This window comes from Hemitrygon akajei, chromosome 16 (genome assembly GCF_048418815.1).
Source record: "Hemitrygon akajei chromosome 16, sHemAka1.3, whole genome shotgun sequence".
Classification (NCBI taxonomy): Eukaryota; Metazoa; Chordata; class Chondrichthyes; order Myliobatiformes; family Dasyatidae; genus Hemitrygon; species Hemitrygon akajei.
This window is the reverse complement of record NC_133139.1, coordinates 26,171,540-26,194,018: the sequence shown is the minus strand read 5'-3', so window position 1 is coordinate 26,194,018 and position 22,479 is coordinate 26,171,540. Positions and strand designations below refer to the sequence as shown.

Sequence of the window (22,479 nt, the reverse complement as noted above, 5' to 3'; positions counted from 1 at the left end):
TCCCCTTCCCCTCTCTCCCTCTTCCTCTCGCCCTCTCTCTCACACTCTCTCTCTCCCTAACTCTAATCTCCCCCTTGTCTGTAACTCTTCCCTCTCCCTCCTTCTCTCACTCTCTGCCCTCTCTCTCCTGCCTCTTTCACTCACTCTCCCCTCCCTCACTCTCACTCTTCCCCTTCTCCCTCCCTCTCTCTTCTTGCCCCTCTTTCCCTCCCCCACTTGCACTCCCCATTTCTCTCACTCTCTCCCCTCTCCAATCCTCTCACCCCAAACCCTCTCTCCCCAAACCTCCCCATCACTCTCTCCTACTTCCTCTCACTCCCTTTCTCTCTCTGTTTCCCACTTTCCCTCTCTCTCTCATGCTCTCCCTCCTCTTCTCTCACTCTCCCCCTCTTTATCTCAATCTCCCCCCTTGTCTTCACTCTCCCCTCTCACCCCCCCACTCTCCCTTGCTCACTCTCCCCATCTATCTCACTCTCTCCTCCTCTCAATCTTGCCCTCTCTCACTCTCACCCCTCTCTCAGTCTCCCTCGTCTCTCAGTCTCTCCCCATTCTTGCCCCTCTCTTTTGCTATCTCCCTCTCACTCTCTTCTCCATTCCTCATCTTTCTCATTGTCTCTCTCCCCCACTCACTCTCCCTTATCTTCCCTCTCTCTTCCCTTCTCACCCCCATCTCCCTCACTCTCCCCCACTTTCTCACCCTCTCTCTCTCCCTCCCACTTGCCCCCACTCTCCCCCCTCTCCCCGACCCCTCTCCACCCCACTTCCCTGCCCACTCTCCCCTCCCTCACTCTCTCTGCCCCATTCTCTGTCTCTCTCACTTTCACCCCTCACTCTCTCTGACCCCTTCCTTTCACTCCCCCTCTCTCTTTCTCTCACTCTCTGCCGCTCTCTCACCCACTCTCCCTCTTTCACCCTCTTTCATTCTCCCCATTTCTCTCCCTCTCCCTCACTCTTCCCCATCTCTCCCCCTCCCCCACTCTTCCCCATCTCTCTCCCTCCCCTCTCACCCCTTCTCTCCCTCTCCCCATCTCATGCTCTCTCCTCCCTTCCTCCCTTTCTCTCCCACTCTCCCTTCTCCTCACTCTCTCCCCTTCTCTCAATCTCCCCCTCTCACTCTCCCTCTCCTCTTCTCACTACCCCCTCTCACTCCCCCCACTCTCACTCTTCCCCATCTCTCCTCCTCTCCCTCGCCCCCACTCCCCCTCCCCCTCTCACTTTTGCCCCTCAGTCTCTCCTGCATCTCCACCCATTCTCCCCTCCCTCACTCTCACTCTCTCTTCCACTCTTTCACATTTCTTCCCTCCCCCTCTCTACCGCTTCCCCAACTCTCTCCCTATCTCTCACTGTCTCTCTCCCCACTCACTCTCACTTATCTTCTCTCACTCTTCCCTCTCTCTCCCCGTCTCCCACTCTCTCTCACTCACCCCCCTCTCTCTCACTCTTCCACATTTTCCCCCTCCCCTCTCTCTTTCCCCCTCTCTACCTCTTTCCCAACTCTCCCCATCTCTCTCACCCCACTCCCTCTCTCATGCTCTCTCTCACTCTCCCCTTCCTTCTGTCAATCTCCCACCTTGTCTCACTCTCCCCTCTTCTCTTGCCCCATCTGCCCTCTTTGCCTAACCTCTGCCTCCACTCTCCTCTCTCTTGTACTTTAACCATCCGTCTCCCAACACCCACTGACCTGAAATGCTCTCTCTGCTCTCCCCCTCTCCAACACTGTCCCCTTCATTCTCCCCTTTTCCATTCCTCCCTCCTTCCACACTCTCCTCTGTTCCCATCACTGTCCCCAACCCTTGACTCAACTATCCCTCCCCTACCCTTCCCCTCTGTCCTCTCTCTCCTCCCCTCCTTCATCTCCCTCCCCATACCCCTTCCCCCTCTCAACCCTCCTCCCCTCCCTTCCTCTCTGCCCCCTACTCTCCCAATCTGTCCCATCTCACCCACCCCTGCTCTGCTCCCCATCTTGCCCACTCTCCCACCTCTCTCCATCCTTACCAAATCTCCCCTTCTCCCGCGCTCTCTTCCTCTCCTCACATTTCCCCCATTCACCCCTCTCCCTCACTCTCCCCCACTTCCAATCATTATTCCCATTATCCTCCTTCCCCCTCCCTTTCACTTCTCCCCCTCTCCCTCCCGTCTCCTCTTCCTGTATCCCATCTTCTCCTTTGACTCTCCCCTTGTCCTCTTGCTCTCTGCCTCTCTCCCCCTCCGGCATTCTACTTTGCTCACCCTCCTCTTTCCCCTTCCCCTACTCTCCCCACTCTACCACCTACCTCTCTCGAACCCCTCCCTCCCTCCCATCCCTCCCTCACACTCCGCCCTCTCTCCCCTCTCACGTTTCCCCTTCCACCTCTCAGTCCTCTCATCTCCTCTCCCTTCTCCCCTCCATTATCCTCCCTCCCGTCCCCCCTCACGCTCTACCCACACCTTCTTCCTCGCCATCATCATCCACTCCACACCTTTCCGCTTCGCTCTCCACTCTCCCTCCCAAGTGCACTCTCCTCTCGTTTCACGTTAACTTCATCTCCGTCTCTGCCTCTGGTCCTTTCTATCGATCTCTCCGCTTTCGCTCACTCGCACTCTCCAAACCTCCCGTACACGCTCCTCCGTGCTCCCTCTTCCCCTCACTTATTATCTGGCAGCCTCGCCTTTCCCTCTGCCCCCTCCCCCGGCCGCCGGCTCTCTCCTTTCGCCTGCCTCTCAGTTGATGCCAATTCCCCGAATGACATCAGCGGCGGTGGGAGCGCCGAGCCGCGCCGCGCCGGGTCAGTGCGAGAGCTCTCAGACCCTAAGGCGGGTCAGCGGGAGCTCTCCGGCCGGGGTCAGTGCTGATGAAGCCTCGCTATGACCGGTTCGGGTGCGGTTCGCTGACCATGAACGGCGGTGCGACTCCCGTGGCCGAAGAGCCGGACGATGCCACCACCTTTTGCGCGCTTTTGCCCAAGCTTCCGCCCTGGAAATTCTCGGCGTCCTCCCCGGGTTTCCTGGGCAGCCGGAGTCCGGCCCCGAGCACTGTACAGCCGCCACCAGGGCTGGCCACTGCCCTGGGATCCTGCGAGTCCTTGTGCCCCGCTCCGTGCTCTCTGCAGCCGCCGTCAAGGTGCCGCCGAAGCGGCGACAGCAGCGTCCGACTCCAAGGGGTCAGCCTGGCCGGGGAGCAGAGCAATCGCAGGGGAAGCTTCATTAACAAGCCCCCGCAAGGCTGGCTGCACCCGGAGTCCAAAATCCTGCAAGTCGGAGTTTTCTACCTGGTCCGAGTGAGTAAAATCTGCCAGCCCCGGCGGCGATCCGAACGAAGTGTGAGACAGGAGAGTGTCGGAGTGGGCAGCAGGGAGGGGCAGCGAGTGCCAGTCCGGGAGTAATGGAGGGGGGGGGGGGGGAGAACCGCAGAGTGACCGTGTGTGAAACTAAAGGAGAGTGACCGCCTCACCTCCAAAGTGAGAGTGAGTGTCAGCACCAGAAAGGAAGAGGCAGTGTGAGTTTCACAGGGTAGCAATGCACGTGATAACTGCAACAGCAGTTTGGTCAACACGGGGCCGGCCTCCCCACGCCAGTGTGAGGGCACCGGCACGAAGAGGGCAGCTGATGGAACACACTCGGAATGCGGGAGTGAACAGTCGGATCCTTCAGGAAGCCCCAAGCTGTTCACACTTTTTCCATAGATGCCGCCTGGCCTGCAGAGTGTGTGTGTGTGTGTGTGTGTGTGTGTGTGTGTGTGTGTGTGTGTGTGTGTGTGTGTGTGTGTGTGTGTGTGTGTGTGTGTGTGTGTGTGTGTGTGTGTGTGTGTGTGTGTGTGTGTGTGTGTGTTGCTTGAGCACTGGCAAGTGTGACTACCACAGGTACAGTGGGCACCCAGCGGGCACGAGGGGTCTGAGCGATAGGGAGTGGTTGTGGGGATTGGCACTATCAGCTACTGTGAGTTACAGCAGTGGGAAGGAGTGGTGGGGAACCGAGGACGGGTGTGAGCGGGGTGGACAGTGCCGAGTGTGAGCCTTGGGAGGCAGTACCATGAAACGAGTGTGAGCCTGTGAGATCTGGGTGGGTGGGTGGGGGCAGCAACAGCTTGAGCACCAGAGGCAGAGTATCCATGGGCAACTGTGAGTGTGAGTTCTAAGGTGCCAGGGAGATTTAATTGTCCGGGCGCAGCAGTGACTGTGTGCTTTGGAGAGCAGGAGGGTGGACAAAGACTGTCACTGTCCGAGTGTGTCACCTCCAAGGGAAGGGAGAGAAAAATGGGTGTGGCAGCGCGTGTGATTGCACGCCCAGGGCAGTGACAGAGAGCAGCGGTGAGTGTGACTGTCGGTGCAAGAGTGATTGGCAGCAACTGTGGGCACTGGCGACCAGCGGGGTGACGAGTGAGGGGTAGTGAAGGGAGGCAGCAGCTCGGAGAGTGTGATCATCAGCAATGGCGAGCGTCCGGCAGCGAGAGTCCCAGTGGATTCCGGGGAGCAACAATGAGCTCCAAAGTAAGGCAGGGAGTGTGTGCACCTGGGCACACCAGTGAGAGTGAGTACCAAGTAAATATTAATGGGGTGGAGAGCACACCAGCAGATGAAAGTGAGTGTGAGCCTACAGGAGGGACAGAGCTTTCCTTGCGACACGGCTGGTCTGAGCAGAAGGGGAGTGTGATTGAAGACGAGCACCCAATTAATTGTGAGTATCAGTTCGTGACAGTAAGCGTGATCACTGGTAATTGTGAGACGTGACTAAGTGCACGGGTACTGAGGAGTTCATTGGGCTAGCTAACATTTAGATATAACAATCTAATCTGGCTCTTCATTTGCTGAGTGATTTTCTGAATTCTGGCAGTGATTTGGGGACTCCTGCACTGCCTTGTGCACGGGAATAGACAGAGCAATTGTCCACAGTGAAGTAGCTGGTTAAATTTCTACCTCACGTTTGCAGTTTGCACTCTTCACTCTTGCTGCATTAGATTGATAAAATAAACTGTTTTTATATTGTCTTTTCAAGTTCGAGGAAGATGCAGTTGCAGTGTTTGGGATTTTGAACATTTATAGTTGATGAGTTTAGAACAGGGGAGGGATTTTACATCAGTGCCAAACTCTTCATGGCAGAAGTAAGGAAATACTTCACAGAGACTCTGGGATTTTCTCTCACAGAAAGCAGTAGCTGTTATCTCAGTTCATTACTGTAAATAAATCAAAATCAAATCAAGTTTAATTATCATTCAACCATACATGATAAAGTCGGATGAAACAGCGTTCCTCTGGGGCCAAGGTGCAAAACGTACACAGCACATTAAGACTAGCGAGTAAAAATATATATATAGTCGCGCAAAGCAAAGTATAGACCTTGAGCGACATGTCCGTCAAATTGATAATACAATTCCAGGCAAACTGATTATTGCTATGCAAGGATATTAAGACCAAAATGATTGGATGGAACAAGAATACAGACAAGCCATGATATCAGTGGACAGCAGAGTGGGTTCCAGGGAATGGTAGACTCCCGTTCTTTTCCTGATGAGATAGTTTCATAGTGAGAAATGGGAGGTGGGGCTGGTAAGGGGTGGTAGTGTCGGTCAGATATTGGGAGTGTGGAAAGAGGAGAATGGAATAAGTCCAAGGCCTCCTCTACTGCCGTGATGAGGCCACACTCAGGTTGGAGGACCAACTCCTCCACCTGGGTAGCCTCCAACCTGATGGCATGAACATCGATTTCTCGAGCTTCCTGTAATTGCCGCTCACCGCCTTCACCGTTCCCCATTCCCATATCCCTCTATTACCTTATCTCTGTACCTGCCCATCACTTCCCTCTGGTGCCTCTCTCCCTTCCCTTTCTGCCAAGGCCTTCTGTCCTCTTCTCCAGCCCTTCATCTCTTTCACCCATTGACTTCCCAGCTCCTTACTTCACTCCTCCCCCTCTCCCTGTTTCACCTGCTACCTTGTACTTCTTCCTCCCCTCTCCCCACCTTCTTACTCTGACTTCTCACCACTTCTTTCCAGTCCCGATGAAGGGTCTCAGCATGAAACATTCACTGTTTACTCTTTTCCGTGGATGCTACCTGGTCTTCCGAGTTCCTCCAGCATTTTGTGGTCTGTTACTTTAATTTCCAACGTTTGCAGATTGCCTCTTGTTTGTGAATCCCTTCGGTACTTGTAGGTGAGGTTGCTCAAATAGCAAAGCAGTTCATTTCCTTGCTAATATACTCATCTCTCTAAAGGACATTTCCTGATGGGACCTGGTCCAAAGATGTACTGTATTTCTTCATTTTGTGAGCTAGGCTGATTATTGTCTGGAGCACCGTTAGACAGGGAGGACGTGACATCTGAGTCTGACACAGTCCTTTTTCTATTGGGCCATGCACAGCTTCTAAGTCCACAGTGGGTGACCCTCTGAAAAACATGCATGGGGTTTGCATCAATCTCACGACGGAACTGCTGCTCACGGTGTGCAGTGCTGTCTTGTTAGCAAAGTGAAGCAGGTTTCATCCCAAGCGCTGCAGCCACTGAGACTCAGAATTGATGTTCAATTCAGAATGAGTCAGCACTTCACCCGATTTCCTCCTCAGCATTACTTGTGACCTGCTGGTGTAGCCTCCTTGTGTGGTGCAGAGGGAGCTGTGATTATAGACCAAGCTGTAACTTAAGCCACGGCAAAGCTCCCTTTGCAACCCTCCCCCAGCTGGCGGCATCTCTCCAGCCTTCCAGTCTGTGATGACAGCCTTTCACAGCCTTCGTGCTGGAACATCAGCACCAAACACGACATGTGGTCCTTGTGTGGGATAGATAAACCCTCCTTTTATGTTTCAGTCCTGCGTGCGTGTATTTGCGTGTATCTGTCTGGATGTAGAGAGTGTCGGAAAGTGGGAGAGCCAAGGGATCTATATTGCTTATTGACAGATAGCATGGTAATTGAAATAGATCGATCACTTACAGTTTGAAGGAAAATGTATTTCCTTTTTTTGGTGGTTCATCTTTATCAAATGCTTTTCTGGCTTCTCTGCTTGCCAGCCTCACCTTCTCTCTTCATCTGAGGTATAGGGGCATTAAAGAGCACCAGAAACCCTTACTCCTGGCCTCTGACCATCTTTCCTGGTCCACCCGTAAACAAGCCAAAGTTGGGCTGTAAAAAGTAGTTCTTTTGTGATTTATCAGGTCGAAATGGAGTTGTTTGTGACAGGATGTGGTGAGAAATCTGCTTTGTAAACGCTGTGGGTCTTTGTTTAATTATCTGGAATATAGATAAGCAGTGAAGTTATAATGCACACTTAAATTCTTGTTTCTTGACTAATGCTAACTAGACATTGAATAGGATGCAGAGAAGATTTATCGGGGATAGAGGGTGATTGGAGGAACTGGGATTGGAGCAGAACTAAGAGAAGTAACGATAGAATATAAAGTTGTGAATTAATTTGAAGTATCAGCTTTTTAAACTAAAACCAGCAAAATCAATACTAGATTAATGGTCTTCTGTAGTAGTCTTCTTCCATGAAGTTAATTCCATCCATCAGTAGATACATTGTGCTTGGTTTTCAATGTGTATTAACTCCAAAAGAAATGCAAGGCTTTTGTGTTTCTTTATTTGATCTCACGAAAGCCCCTTGATAACGTCAGTAAAGAGAGTCCGTGGAGTATTACTTGCAAATTTGGCTTCCTACAACGTTTTTCTCGATCTGTTATGTGATGGTGTGCAAGCCATGGTGGTGAGTACAGTACAGAATGACCTCAACAAAGCTGCACCTTTTTCTCAATCTCAGACCGGGACTCTGTGGGGCAACAATGAGTTCTGTCCTCCTGTACCGCTCAGAAAAATGGAAAACTTACAGCGTGCATCTCAAGACACCAGGGAGTTACCACCAATGAGTTCTCCAAATCCACTAGCAGGATAAAGAAAACAGCAGCAGCACCCTCTCCCGGAACTACATCCCACACTTACAGCCCTAATTATGTTTTGCTGATCCTGATCAGCAGACCGTAATGTTGCACAGCTGACACAAAACTCCAGGAACTGATGTCTGAACGTCAATTAATTGCAGACTACCAGGTGGATAGAGGGAACAATTTAAAAATATTCTCAAAGCCTCCTTGGGAAAGTGCAATGCGCCACACCCTATAGCATCCTCTGGGTCACACTCACTTGGAGAAGGGACATCCAGGATATCATTGAGAACCTCAGATCTATTTATCTGGAACACTACCAGTGTGAATGGGAAAAGGAGAGCATTACCTGCCATATAGCTGACACATCCACACCGTCAAGCACCTTAAGCTCCACGTGTGGCAGAGTCCGGTCTCATCATACACCTCAAGGGCCACAGAAATGGAGAGTACGCAAGTCATCCTTAACCAGGAGGGACTGCCAAATCGGCAAAGTGCCAGACTGGAAATGCAAGGAAATTAATAAACTTCAGAGATTCTGCAGATGCTGTAAATCCGAAGCCACACACACAAAGTGCTGGAGGAACTGAGCAGGTCAGGCAGCATCTATGGAAATGAATAAACAGTCCACGTTTTGGGATGAGGCCTTTCTTTGGGACCGGAAAGGATGGGGAAAAACGCCGGAATAAAAAGGTGGGGAGAGCGGAAGGAGAGCCAGCTAGAAGGTGGAGTCAGGTGGGTGGGAAAGGTCAAGGGCTGGAAAAGAAGGAATCTGATAGGAGAGGAGAGTAGACCATAGGAGGAAGGGCATCAGGGAGAGGTGATAGGCAGGTGAGGAGAAGAGGTAAGAGGCCAGAGTGGGGAATAGAAGATGAGGGAAGGGGAGGGAAAAATTACTAGAAGCAGAAATTGATGTTCATCCCGTCAGGTTGGAACATAAGGTGTTGCTCCTCCACCTCATCATGGCAGAAGAGAAGGGCACAAGGAACTCTTATCACTGTTAACACGGCGTGGGAAGTTGGGGGCAAATGTGGATATCTGGGAAATGGAAGAGATGTGGGTGAGGGCAACATCAAGAGTGAGGAAGGGAAATCCTAGTCTTTGAAGAGGGAGGACATCTCTGATGTCCCGGAAAGGAAAGCCTCATCCTGGGAACAGATGTGGCAGAGATGAAGGAATGGAGAAAAGGGGCTAGTATTTTTACAGGAGATAGGGTGGGAAGAGGTATAATCAAGCTAGCCATGGGAATCAGTAGGTTTATAAAAGATGTCGGTGGACAGTTTGTCTCCAGAGATAGAGACAGAAAAAAGCAGAGAGTTTTAAGGCATAGAGGGTATAGGGACTGGAAATCCATAGTGAAAATGAGGCAGTCAGGGCCAGGAAATTGAAAGTTGTGAGATTGAGAGCATGTGAAGTGTCACGGATGTAGGTGGGAAGAGGCTGATTCATGGGGGATAGAATAGAGATATGAGTTCAGTGGGGCAGGAGCAAGCAGAGACAAAGTGGCAATCCGGACAGTCAGTTTTGTGGATCTAGGGTAGGAGGTAGAAGTGGGCAGTGCGGGTAAAGGAACTATGAGTCTGAGTGGCAGTGGATGGGAGTTCTCTAGAGTTGATGAGGTTAGTGATTATTTTCTGTTGGTCTGTAGTTGAGCCCTTATCAAGGGGTACGTAAGAGGAGGTATCTAAGAGTTGCTGCTTGGCCTCAGCAAGGTAGAGATCCATCCATCACACTATGACAGAACGCCCTTTGTGGGTTTGATGGTGAGGTTGTGATTGGTGCGGAGAGAGCGTGGAGGTCAGTGTGTTCAGAGGGGTTGTAAGGTTCGAGGAGGAGAGAGGAGTGCTGAAGTTGAGCCAGTTGATGTCTCGTTGTCAATTGGAGATGAAAAGATCCAGAGCAGTCAGAGAACCAGGGCGGGGTGTCCGAGAAGAGGAAGAAGGTTGGAGACGAGAGAAGGGGTCATCGATGTAGGGTGAGGAATTCTTATCAAAGGGATGCAAGTTGTTGTGATCTGCTGAGAGAATGGAGGAAACAGGTTCACAGGAAGTTCAAAAGGAAATTGGATAACTCCTTGAATAAAATGAGAAAAAAAGTAGGAATTTGGGGGAAAGATTGTTTTTCCAAAGAGCCAGTATGTAGGCATGATGGGCTGAATATCACTCAGTCCTATATCTCTTGAATTCTACATTTAATGGTGTTTGTACTTTTGTCTTGTTGTAGTATATGGGCTGTATCGAAGTGTTAAAGTCAATGAGGTCCCTTGACTTCAGCACCAGAACGCAGGTGACAAGGTAGGATTATGTCCTCTACTGATCAGTATTGCTCCTACAAGCCTTGCACAAAATAGGCAAACAAATGGGTCTAAATCTTTGATCATTATTGGTTTAATCCTTGCAGGAAGAAGCTTAGACACAAAACTGATCAAGTATATTAAAATGCCATTATGTCTAAATTTTATTCATCAAGGATATGAAGGATATTCTTTACATTTATTTTTCATTTGGGGAATAAATCCACCAATCATTCAATGCAGATACCAGTACATTCCCAATAGCATCTGTGACAGACTCTGAACAGATTATGAAATTGCTTCCCTCTTCCCCTCTCTCTCTCTCCCCCTCTCTCTCCCCCTCTCTCTCCCCCTCTCTCTCCCCCCTCTCTCCCCCCTCTCTCTCCCCTCTCTCTCTCCCCTCTCCCCCTCTCCCTCTCTCTCCCCCTCTCCCTCTCCCTCTCCCCTCCCCCCCTCCCCTCTCTCTCCCCCTCTCCCCTCCCCCCTCTCTCTCTCCCTCTCCCCTCCCTCTCTCTCCCCCTCTCCCTCTCCCTCTCCCCTCCCCTCTCTCTCCCCCTCTCCCCTCTCTCTCCCCCTCTCCCTCTCCCTCTCTCTCCCCCTCTCCCACTCCCCACTCCCCCTCCCCTCTCTCTCTCCCCTCTCTCCCCTCGCTCTCTCCCCTCTCCCCTCTCTCTCTCCCCCTCTCCCTCTCCCCCTCCCCCTCTCCCCCTTTCCCCTCTCTCCCTCTCCTTCCCCTTCTTCCCCCTCTCCCCCTCCCCCCCTTCTTCCCCCCTCCCCTTCTTCCCCCTCTCCCTTTCCCCCCTTCCCCTCCTCTCTCTCCCTCCTCTTCCCCCCCCTCTCTCCCTCCTCTCTCTCCCTCCCTTTGTGTTGAGCATAAATAGTTGATGTGAAGTGGCTGACAGATTGATGGGCTCTGTGTGCACAGTGATGAGAGTGGGGTTAGAAACAGCAGCACCAATCAATAGACACAAGTGAGAGCTGAGTGCAGTTCTAATCTATTATTGATGATTCTCCATAAAGAGTCAGTTTTGCTCTTATATAACAGAGAATATCCCAAGTTGAAAACACAGACAATCTCGCAAAGGAGAAATAAAAATTTATTAAAATCCTGAGCAGAATGCTTTATCAGGAAGAGAGTATTGAGGGAGTTATATGAAGTTTTTCAAGTGTGTGCAGCCAAATAGTCGTCGTCCTCATGATGAATGACAATGTAAATTAATTCTCACTCCTTCTCCTTCCCATCATGCTAACTTTCTCTAGGGTATGCATAAACTGAGAGGTTTTGATAGTTCATTATTGCTCAATAATTCATTCTTCACCTGCCTGGCTCGACAGCTTCTATCCTCGAGGATATCACAGGCCAATCCTAACCTCACCAGCATATGTACAAATGTGCTCCCAGAGTTGCTCCAGGCAATCATTTATCCAGCTGATGTTTCTAGTCTGAAGAGTAGGACACTGAAGCTTTGCATTTTAAAAAATGTATTTATTTTTCAGGATGTAGAACATCGAATATAGAAATCCTACAGCACAATACTGGCCCTTCAGCCCACAATGTGTCCATTATTGGCCAACGTAATTCATGTTAACAGGGTTTCTCACCAGACCATTTAAAAATCAACAACATTCAACCATCAGACTCTGAACCAGTGCGGATAACTTCACTCACCTCAACAATGAACTGATTCCTCAACCTATCGACTCACTTTCAAACCCTCTGCAACTCATGTTCTCAGTATTATCTATTCACTTATTATTTGTTTGTTTGTTTATCTATGTACTGCATGTGTTTATTTATTTATTAGTTCTTTTTGTATTTACATGGTTTGTCATCATTTGCACATTGGTTGCTTGTTCGTGTTTGTGTACAGCTTTTCATTGATTCTGTTATATGTATTTGTTTTACTGTGAATGCCTGCAAAAAAATGTGTCCCAGGGTAGTGTACGGTGACATATATGTTCTTTGATAATAAATTTACTTTGAACTTTGAACATCGCTATTCAATGAAATATGTATAAGTAAGACTGGGTAGATTTTTCTGAAGAGCATTATTGAACCCAAGTGTTATAATAACCTGTTTCTTTTGTGATCATTATTTTTAAACTGCATATTGATCTGAGTTTAAATTCCTCATCCATGGTGGGATTTGGACCTGGTCACTTGTTAGTCCAAATTTCTTGAATACTGCATCAGTAGTTTTCACTGAGGCACCTACTCACTGATAGATGACTCTCTAAGTTCATTTCCCCTTCCTTCATTCACAGTATGTAGACTTTTCCTGAGGTACAGATGCTCTCCTTAGTTGAACGTCTAAGACCTTAAGACCATTAGGTATAGGAACAGAATTAGGCCATTTGGCCCATCAAGTCTGCTCTTGGCTGATGCAATTTTCCTCTCAGCTCCAATCTCCTCCCTGTATCCCTTGATACCCTGACTAATCAAGAATCCATCAACCCCTGCCTTAAATATACATAAAGACTTGGCCTCCAGGGCTACCTGTGGCACTGAATTCCACAGATTCACTATTCTCTGGCTAAAGAAATTCCTCTTATTCTCCGTTCTAAAAGGATGCCTCTCTATTCTGAGGCTGTGTTCTCTGGTCTTAGACTCTCCCACCACAGGGAACATCTTCTCTGCATCCACTCTGTCAAGGCCTTTCACCATTTGATGGGTTTCAATAAGGTCATCCGTCATGCTTCTGAATTCTAGTGAATACAGGCCCAGAGCCATCAAACACTCTTCATATGACACACCGTTCTCCATGTGCTAATGTACCTATTGCTGCTTTGAATGAGATGGGTTAATTTTGCGCATTGCAGACATGGAATTTGTGGCCTTCTGTCCTTTGTGGCCCTGCTACTCACTGAGGAAGAGGTTGGCTTGTAGCAATGTCCTGAGAACAGTGCACAAAGAATAACTGTGAGTCCCACAAGGGTAGTTGAGGAAATTAATTTGTTTTTACTAAAAATCTGGGAACAATGAATTGTCAAAAAAAATAAAGGAAATAAATCATAAACAAGTTCCTTCCAGGAATGGAAATGTTCTCACAACCCTGCCGCCGTTCCGAATGGTGTGAGTTATTGAGTTCTGGTTTTGCTGCTGCGTAATGGGTTTTTAGATCATGTAGGTCGCTGTGACATAGATTGAGACCGTGATACTTTGCTACTAGATAATACTGCTGTGTAATTCTCCTTGAGGCTTTGAAAGTTGTCAGAATCACATGGAATCAGTGTTCCAGGATTACAAGGAGGAATGGGTCAGGCAGCTTCTGTTATTCTGATTCAATCTTTTAACCCAATACATTTCCTTTTTTAGGGAAGCCATTAATCGGCTGCATGAAACAGTGCCGGGCATGAAGGGGGCTTGGAAAAAGAAGGTACAAGACCACACACACTGTCCCATGAGTCTGTTTCACAAATATTACTCTCAGCAGGCTGCCAGATCTTGCTTCTATAAGTTGTGGTGATTTGAATCTCATATTCATTGGGGGATATGAATCTCATTGGGTGGGGGAGGCAGTGTGTTGTCACTCATTTGTATCCCCCAGTGACTTCCACTCCCATTGGAGCTGGGTATCCACGGTTTCTGGTGATACCGGTGAGGGTGTCTGGCTCTAAAACCCCACAGCATCTTGCCAAGCCCAGTGAGATGAGAAAGGCGAATGTTGAAAATACACAGCAGTGCAGTGACATTCCAGGTTGATGACCTTTCATCTCTCTCTCTGTGAAGAAATAGCTTTCTGCAGTAGTAATCGGTTCCAATTGATTGCGGGGTTACACGAGCAACTGTCAAGAGAATGGTTCAATAGTCTCACTGAGTGATGGGTCCCACAGATACTGCCTCACTGGGGAATGAGTCTGATGGACACTAACAGCCCCGAGGGTACACCATCCAGAAAGGGGGTATGAAGCCGACTTTTCACCTGAGTACAGTCTCAGGCTGTCCCTGGCTCTCACGGACCCTGTGCCTCACTGGCGTTGGCGTTCCACAGTCACTGACTCTCTGTGGGGTACAGGCACTAATAATTCTGACTGCTGACTTTGGGTGGGTGGACAGGGCAGTTAGAGGCTGGGGTGAAGGATTGCTGGTGGAGGTGTTGGATAACTGAATACTTTAAAATGGTGAAATAAGATTTAGCTTGCATGCTGACTGATGACCAGTATATGCTGCCAGTTAATTCCTCCGACCTGGAAGCTGTGTGATTTATTTTTGTGTCCTTTCAGCCTCCAAATCACTCCCTCCATTCAGTTCTCGGGAGGAGCAACCTAAGATTTGCTGGCATGAGCGTCACTCTCAACATCTCCATCGAAGGGTTAAACCTGGCTCTGCCCACTACAAGGCAGGTATGGAGAGGCCGGGGAGAGTGGCAAGTGGTGGGAGTGGGGGAGGATAATCACCAGTAGGTTACTGGAGGAGAAGAATAAGGAGAGGGTTGGGGTGGGTATGAGTGATGGGTCCTTGAACACATCTCCAGTGGGGCATCCCACAAACACTGATTCTTGGTGGCTCCCATTGTGTATGGAAATAATAGTCTTTTGATACGTCATTGATCCAACTGGTGATCAGGCTGTCTCTTAGGTAATCGTTCAGTGGAAAAACAGATCAGGCAGTATCTGTGGAAAGTTAACATTTTGGGCCAAGACCTTCATCAGGACTGGAAAGAAAAGTTGAGAAGTCAGAGTAAGAAGCTGGGAGGGAGGGGAGGAAGAAGTACAAGGTGGGAGGTGATAGGTGAAATTGGGTGAGGGGAAGGGGGGTGAAGTAAAGAGCTGGGAAGTTGACTGGTGAAAGAGATAAAGGGCTGGAGGAGGGGGAATGTGATTGGAGGGCGTAGAAGAACATGGAAGAAAGGGAAGGGGGAGGAGCACCAGAGAGAGGGGGTGATGGGCAGGTAAGGAGATAAAGTGAGAGAGGGAAATGGGAACGGGGATTGGTGAAGGGGAGGGCATCACTGAAAGTTCGAGAAACCAATGTTCAAGCCATCAGGTTGGAGGCTACCCCTGTTAAGTATCAAGTAGTAATCCCATTTACCAGCACTTTATTCAGAGTCCTCTATGCTTTGGTGATTTAAGCACTTGTAGATTCTTCAAAAATGTCATAAGAGCACTTTCCTCCACTAACACCTCAGAAAAGTTATACTAAACTCCAACCATAAGTGAAAAAGTTCATCCTTTGGTATCAACAAATTTCTTTCCACTTTGTTATAGGGAAAGGTTTCCTACTATGCATTCTTTTTATCTATCCCTCTTATAATTTTGTATGCATCTACTGTTGTGCAATGAGACAGGGTTACTTCCTCATAGTAAGGGATCATCTTGGGAAATGGGATTACAATATGAGGGAATTATATACTGAGTTCAACAATGACACTTAAATCAGAACTTAAAGCCTTGAAGATGAGGTATGAGACACAAGTTGGTTCCATTGAATTGGGAACTTAGGTTAAAAGTTTGTAATGGATAATGACAGACATCTAAAATTCTTCATAATTGTCATAAAATATTTTTTCTACTGGAAACTAAAAGTGCCAAAGGAAGAACAACTCATTCTTGGCTGAAGAGGGTAACGAGAGTTTTAGATCTAAAACTGTAAATCATAAGATCCCAGAATCATTGTGGCATCAAAGGAAGCACACAAAGTTTCATTTGTCTCCAATCAGCCCATTCTCTTTACTTTTCCTAGAGACCTACAAATTATTCTTTTGCGAGAATAAAATCTGTATGATTCACCTTTGACCTTATTGACCTTTTTTCTACTAGCATTACCATAAGTAAGTTCTATAATAAGAAGTTTCCCCTTGGATCTCCCTTGTATCTATTGATGAATATTTTACATCTGCACTCCCCTCCTTGAGCGTTCACTTCTGTGGAAAAATTCCTTTTACACACAGTGCTATTTTATTATGTACACCTGTACACCTGCTCGTTAATGCAAATACCTGATCAAATCATGTGACAGCACCTCAATACATGGTAGCATGCAGACATGGTCAAGAAGTTCAGTCACTGTTCAGACCAAACATCAGAATGGAGAAGGAATGTGATCTGAGTGACTGACTATGGAACGATTGTTGGTATGAGTATCTCAGAAACTGCTGATCTCCTAAGATTTCACGCAAAACAATCTCTAGAGTTCACAGAGGAAAATAAAAAGCAAACAGCAAGTGGCAGTTCCGTGGGCAAAAATGCCTTGTTAGTGAGGAAAGTCAGAAGAGCATGGCTAGACTGGTTTAAGCTGACAGGAAGGTGACAATAACTCAAGTAATCATGAATTTCAATAGTGGTGTGCAGAAGAGCATCTCTGAATGCACAACACGTCGAACTTTGAAATGGATGTGCTACATCAGCAGAAAACATGAACGCACACTCAGTGACCATTTTATTGTGTCCAGGGGTTACCTAATAAAGTGGCCATTAAGTGTATATCCCTATCTATACTAGTTACGATCTTGTATGCTTCTAAAAATTTTCTCCTGAGTGTTTCCTCCAAAGAGAAGAACCTGTTCCTCCTACCTAACATAGCCAAAATCCCTCATCCTTGGTACTGGCTGATCAGAGAACTGAGGAGACAAAGAGTCAGCAAGCCAGCAATAAGAAATATTGCAAAAGTCTTTAACAAGTTTGTGACGAGGAAGAGAATGGAAAATATATTTTAAGTTCCTGAGAGACAGGAAAAGTTACAATAAAGAAAGGCTGAGATGTTAAATCAATATTTTATATTTGCCTTCCCAGACAAATAGACAAAGAATTTATGTGAAACTGTGGAAACCAAAAGTCTACCAAAGTGAGGCATTAGAAGTAATCAGTATTAGGTCTGCTAGACAGGAAATATTTCTGCATCAGGTAATGACTCACAGGGTTAGAGTCAATATACCCACCAGGGATATGGGAAAGATTAAAGGACATAAAGCATAGAGTATCAATATTCAGGCTCACAGGGCCCTAAATTAGTCACAATTTATTGCAATAACTTAGTTGAGAAGGCAGAATATAACTTACCCGAGTTTGCTGCTGCTACAAAGCTAGGTGTGAAGATAAACTGCAAGGGTGGATCAAAGAATTTACAGTGCACCATGGAAAGATGTAATTGAATGAGCAGGGAAGTGACAGGTGGAGTGTAACATGGGGGGCCACAGTGGTGCAGTGGTTAGCGCAACGGTAATACAGCTCAGGGTGTCGAGGTGTCGGAATTCAATTCCAAAGTCATCTGTACGTCCTCCCCGTGGAATGCAGGAGCTTTCTCAGGGTGTTCCAGTTTCCTCCCACAGTCCAGAAAGGTAACGGTTAATAGGTTCATTGGTCTTTGTAAATTGTCTGTGATTAGGCTTTATTAAATTGGGAGTTGCCAGTTGGCACAGCTTGAAGGGCCTGTTCCACAGTGTAGCCCAATAAATAAATATAATCCTATCAGCTAGAATGGTGAGAAGGTTTGTAAGAAAAATAACATTAAAAAAAAACAATTTCTATGTGGTAATGTTGGTGTGGGGAAGGAGTTGCAAGAGCTCTTTCAGAAAATTGCGGAACGTAACCTGCAGGAGTAACAAACGGAAGATCAGTGATACGTTGCTCTTCATTTCAGGAGAAATGGAGTTCAAAAGGAAGTGGTCTGCTGCAATTGTGCAGGTTTGGTGCACTGTGTACAGCTAACGTCTCGATATTTACGGAAAGCTACACCTTCCTTGGAGGCAATAAAGTGTCAATTCACAAGATTGACCTCTGGATCGGGGGTTGACCAATGGGGAAAGACTGAGTTAGAATGATACTCACTGGTGCTTAGCAAAATGAGAAGTCATTTGATTTAAATATAGGAGATTCGGAGAGGATTGTAGCTAAATGTTGATAGGCTATGTCCCTTTGGTCTAGAATTAAGGGCCAGATTAAAACCCCAAGACATAGGAGCAGAATTAGGCCATTTGGCCCATCAAGTCTCTCCACCATTTGATCAGGGTTGATTTATTATCCCTCTGAACCCCATTCTCCTGCCTCCTCCCCGTAACCTTTGAAGCTGTTACTAATCAGGAACCTCCACTTCAAATATACCCAATGACTTGGCCTCCACAGCAGTCTTTGACAATGAATTCCATGGATTCACCACCTTTTGGCTAAAGAAATTCCTCCTCATCTTTGTTCTAAAGGGGTGCCCTTGTATTCTGAGGCTGACTGCTCTGGTCCTAGACTCTCCCACTATTGGAAACTTCATCTCCACATCCACTCTGGACATTTCAACATTCAATAGATTTTAATGAGATCTCTCCCTCATTCTTCTAAACTCCAGTGAGTACAGGCCCAGAGCCATTAAACACTGCTCATACGTTAACCTTTTCATTCCTGTATCATTCCGGATAAATCTCCTCTGGACCCTCTCCACTGTCAGCACACCCTGTCTTTGATAAGGGGCCCAAACTTAACGTTTGGATAAGTATTGTGTGCTTATTTATTTAGTAATACAGCGTGGAGTAGGCCGTTCTGGCCCTTCGAGCTGTGCTGCCCCAGCAACCCTGATTAGCCCTCACCTAATCACAGGACAATTTACAATGACCCATTAACCTACCCGGAATTTGAACTGTGGGAGGAAACACTCGGAGAAGACCCACGAATCCCACCCGAGGGTGGGGGAGGACGTACAGAGGCGTCTTACAGTACTGTGCCAGAATCGAACTCTGAACTCCGGAACTCCCTGAGCTCTAATAGCATTGAGTAACTGCTACACTACCATGGCACCCAAACTGAGCAGATACTCTTGACTTGAAAAGCTGTTAATCTTTGGGGATTCTCTTAGAAGAGGACTTTCTAGACATTGAGGAATCCAGGGAAACGGAGAACCATCAGAAAGATTAGTTGGAAGTGTAGGATTGGCTCTGATATAATTGAATGCTGGAACATATTTGAAAGACTGAATACCCTTCCTGCTAATTTTTCCTGACAGTGTCCAGAAGTAAAATGATAAAATAGTGGACTCACTGAGTCAGTCAAATAGATTCCAAGAAAGATTCTTTCTAGCAGCTGGAATAAATGTCTAATGAACTTTGTTAAAATACAATGGAACCAATAGGAGGAGCAGATAAACATATAGGTACAGGGGAAAAAGCGCAGATACACATACGTGGTTAGGGGAGGAGGTTCATACATACACTCATTAGCTACTTTATGTGGTACACCTGCTTGCTAATGCAAATATCTAATCAGCCACTCAATGCATAAAAGCATGCAGATGTGGTCAAGGGATTCAGCTGTTGTTCAGACCAAACATCAGAATGGGGAAGAAATGTGATCTAAGTGACTTTGACCATGGGATAATTGTTGGTGCCAGACAGCGTGGTTTGAGTATCTCAGAAACTACTAATCTCGTGGGATTTTCACACACAACAGTCTCTAGAGAATAGTGCGAAAGCAAAAAAAAAAACATCTAGTGAGCAGCAGTTAGACCATCAGATAAAAGAGCAGAATTAGGCCATTTGGCCCATTGAGTCTGCTCTGCCATTTCATCATGGCTGATCCAATTTTCCTCTCAACCCCAACCTCCTGCCTTCTCCCCATATCTCTTCATGCCCTGACCAATCAAGAATCTATCAACTTCTGCCTTAATTATACATCAAGACCTGGCCTCCACAGCTGCCTGTGGCAACAAATTCCACAGATTCACCACTCTCTGGCTAAAGAATTGACTCCACTTCTCCATTCTCAAAGGATGCCTCTATTCTGAGTGAAAACACCTCGTTAATGAGAGAGGTCAGAGGAGAATGGCCAGACTGGTTCAACCTGACAGGAAGGCAACAGTAACTCACATAACCACGCATCAAGGCAGTGGTGTGCAGAAGAGCATCTCTGAACACATAACACATTGAACCTTGGAGTGGATGGGCTACGGCAGAAGACCACAAACATACACTCAGTGGCCACTTTATTAGGTGTAGACTCCATTCTGGTTGAAATTAAGTTCCTTATCGCTCTTTAGAAGTTCAAAGCCTTAAGATTCTTGCATGGAACTTTCCCTTCCACCCAATGAATATGATTCAGAGGTCCTGGGAATCAGTGGGCCATATATTGCTGATGTAGTTTTCTTCCCTGGGGCAGTGGTAGAGGGTGAAGTGGGGAGGTTCATATTGTTTCAGGTTGTCTCCATGAAAACATCATGTGCATTTCATTTTACAGATCATCGCAAACCATAACATGCAGTCCATCTCCTTTGCTTCAGGTGGAGACATGGTAAGGACCCCCTCGAATTCGCACCACTTCCATCTCTGTTTTTTCCTGCTTAATAACGATCTCCTATTTTGGCTGGACCTCAGATATGGGCTGTGAAGTAACTGCATAAGAACAGGATATTAGTTGACACAGGTCTGGGGTTAAGTTTCGCATCACGAATAGTGAGTTTCATGATTCAGTGATGATGATTCCTATACCGTCCTCCTCCCTCACTCTCCTCTCTCTAATTCCTAGTTGATCGAAGCAATGAATGAACTAGATTAATTGATCGTGGGCTGTGTGGGTGTCACAGCCTAGAGGGCCATAGCCTTGTTTCAGTCCACCTAATCTGAAATCTGGAGGACATGCACATGCCCAGACCAATGGCACAGAGGGTGAGGTCATCAGTGAAGGAGATGAACGGATGTGATATCTCAGTTGTCCAAGTCTTAGAGCAATCCCTACCCTTCAGATTTTTCTCAGAGAATACACATAATGAGGGCACAGACTTGTTCCAACAACTGCTTTAATGTGATTTTTTAATAATCCATTGATGGGAATTGAACATTGTTCATTGCTCTGATTTGGGAAGCAGTTAAAAGTCAATCATATTAGGGGTCCAGAGTCACATATTGGCCAGATGGTAAGAATGACAGATTTCTTTCCTTGCCAGACACTAATGAACTAAATGGTTTTCTACATCAGTACAGTTGTTTCATGCCTGCAATGACTAAAATCAGCTTTATTCCAAATTTCAGATTTATTTAATTACTTGCATATGATATACTGAACTGCAGTGGTGCAATTTAAATTTGTGCCTCTTTATCAATAAGCAAGATCCTTGTTGTTAGTCCAATAACTGGCTGCCTTATCTATCAAGCAGAAATAGGAATTGCACAAATTTGACCTGCCGAGTTTTCTGAGCTCATTACTTACGTTCAGAGAATTCACAAGGATCCATCACTTATTGTTGAATCAGTTGTTCCTCCCTTATTTTGTCTCTTATTAGGAGCCAGTTGATAACTGTCTCTGTTCCCCTGCAGGATACCGCAGATTATGTTGCTTATGTAGCAAAGGATCCTGTTAACCAGAGAGGTGAGTGTTTACTCATCATCATAAACTGTGCAATGTATTTAATGTGGCAAAGCATCTCAAGGCATTTCACAGGAGTATTAACAGACTAAAATTTACAAAGAAAAACCACATGAGAACAGGCTTGGCCGGAGGAGTAGATTTTAAGGAGCGTTGAAGGAGGAAAGAGAGATGAAGCAGTTTAGAGAGAGTGAGCTAGAATTTGGGACCTTGGCAGCTGAAGCTGCTACCACTAGTGGTAGAGTGATTAGAATCGGGGATGATCAAAAGGCAAGAATTGTAGGAACACAAACCTTGGGATTGGCGGCAGTAGATTAAAGAAACAAAATGAAGTAAGTTCATGGAGGTTACTCGAAAACAAGAATTTAAAAATCGACGTGGAAGCTTGCAGATCAGTGAGCACAGGTGTGGTAGGTGAATGGGAGCTGGTGTAAGTTAGAATTCAAACAGCAGGACTTTGGAACAGTTTAAAGGATAATTCAAGGTAGGTTGGTCAGGATAATTTGGAATTATGACTTACTTACCTTCGCCCAGCACCCCTACTTGGGCATAGGCCACTGACGGCAGTTTGCCAGAGTCCTCTGTCTTGAGCCAGTCCTTCAAGTTGTTCCAGGTGTAGCCCATCTTCAAAGATCCTTCCTCTCCTAAGGATGAAGCCTCTGTTGGTGGTTCTGTGTTACTGGGTTTTTATGGGATGTGGTTGCTAGCCTCCAGACCAGCCTGTCTTGGGACCGTCCATGGTGAAGTTTTGGAGTAGTGAAGTGTAGTCATCATGATGATCTGTAAAAATTTCAAGGACATATAAATGAGACTTAATTTGATTTAGGTGGCAAAATTTGAAACTTGATTGATGCTGAGTTAATTAAGACCTCTAGGGGTTCACTAAACCACAATTCCAGACACAGGAAATGGGAAATAATTGCCATATTTGTAGCACTAAGTTGGTTTCACTGATGCACAATGTCAGTCTGAGGCTTCTAAGAACATAAGACAGAGGAACAGAATTGTTAGTTTTTCCAAGGTTGTATGTTAAGGGAAAGGAGGGACCGTGCACGTGTCCAAGGATTT

The 22,479-nt window shown here is 46.8% G+C and overlaps 1 protein-coding gene across 4 annotated transcripts in view; it reads left to right on the top strand.

Annotated features, from left to right (window-relative positions):
- Positions 1 to 2,549: 2,549 nt before the first annotated feature.
- The window catches only part of shc2 (SHC (Src homology 2 domain containing) transforming protein 2), a 41,049-nt gene continuing 21,119 nt past the window's right edge, over positions 2,550 to 22,479 (top strand). The window contains exons 1-6 of one of the 4 annotated variants that reach the window (XM_073068473.1): positions 2,551 to 3,257; positions 10,065 to 10,135; positions 13,451 to 13,511; positions 14,359 to 14,478; positions 20,287 to 20,340; positions 21,363 to 21,414. In XM_073068473.1, coding sequence (XP_072924574.1) covers positions 2,832 to 3,257; positions 10,065 to 10,135; positions 13,451 to 13,511; positions 14,359 to 14,478; positions 20,287 to 20,340; positions 21,363 to 21,414 — 784 coding nt within the window. In that variant the 5' untranslated portion in view covers positions 2,551 to 2,831. Of the gene's footprint in view, positions 3,258 to 3,787; positions 4,654 to 10,064; positions 10,136 to 13,450; positions 13,512 to 14,358; positions 14,479 to 20,286; positions 20,341 to 21,362; positions 21,415 to 22,479 lie in introns of those variants that run through there. The other 3 variants (XM_073068476.1, XM_073068474.1, XM_073068475.1) reach the window with 3 other exon arrangements.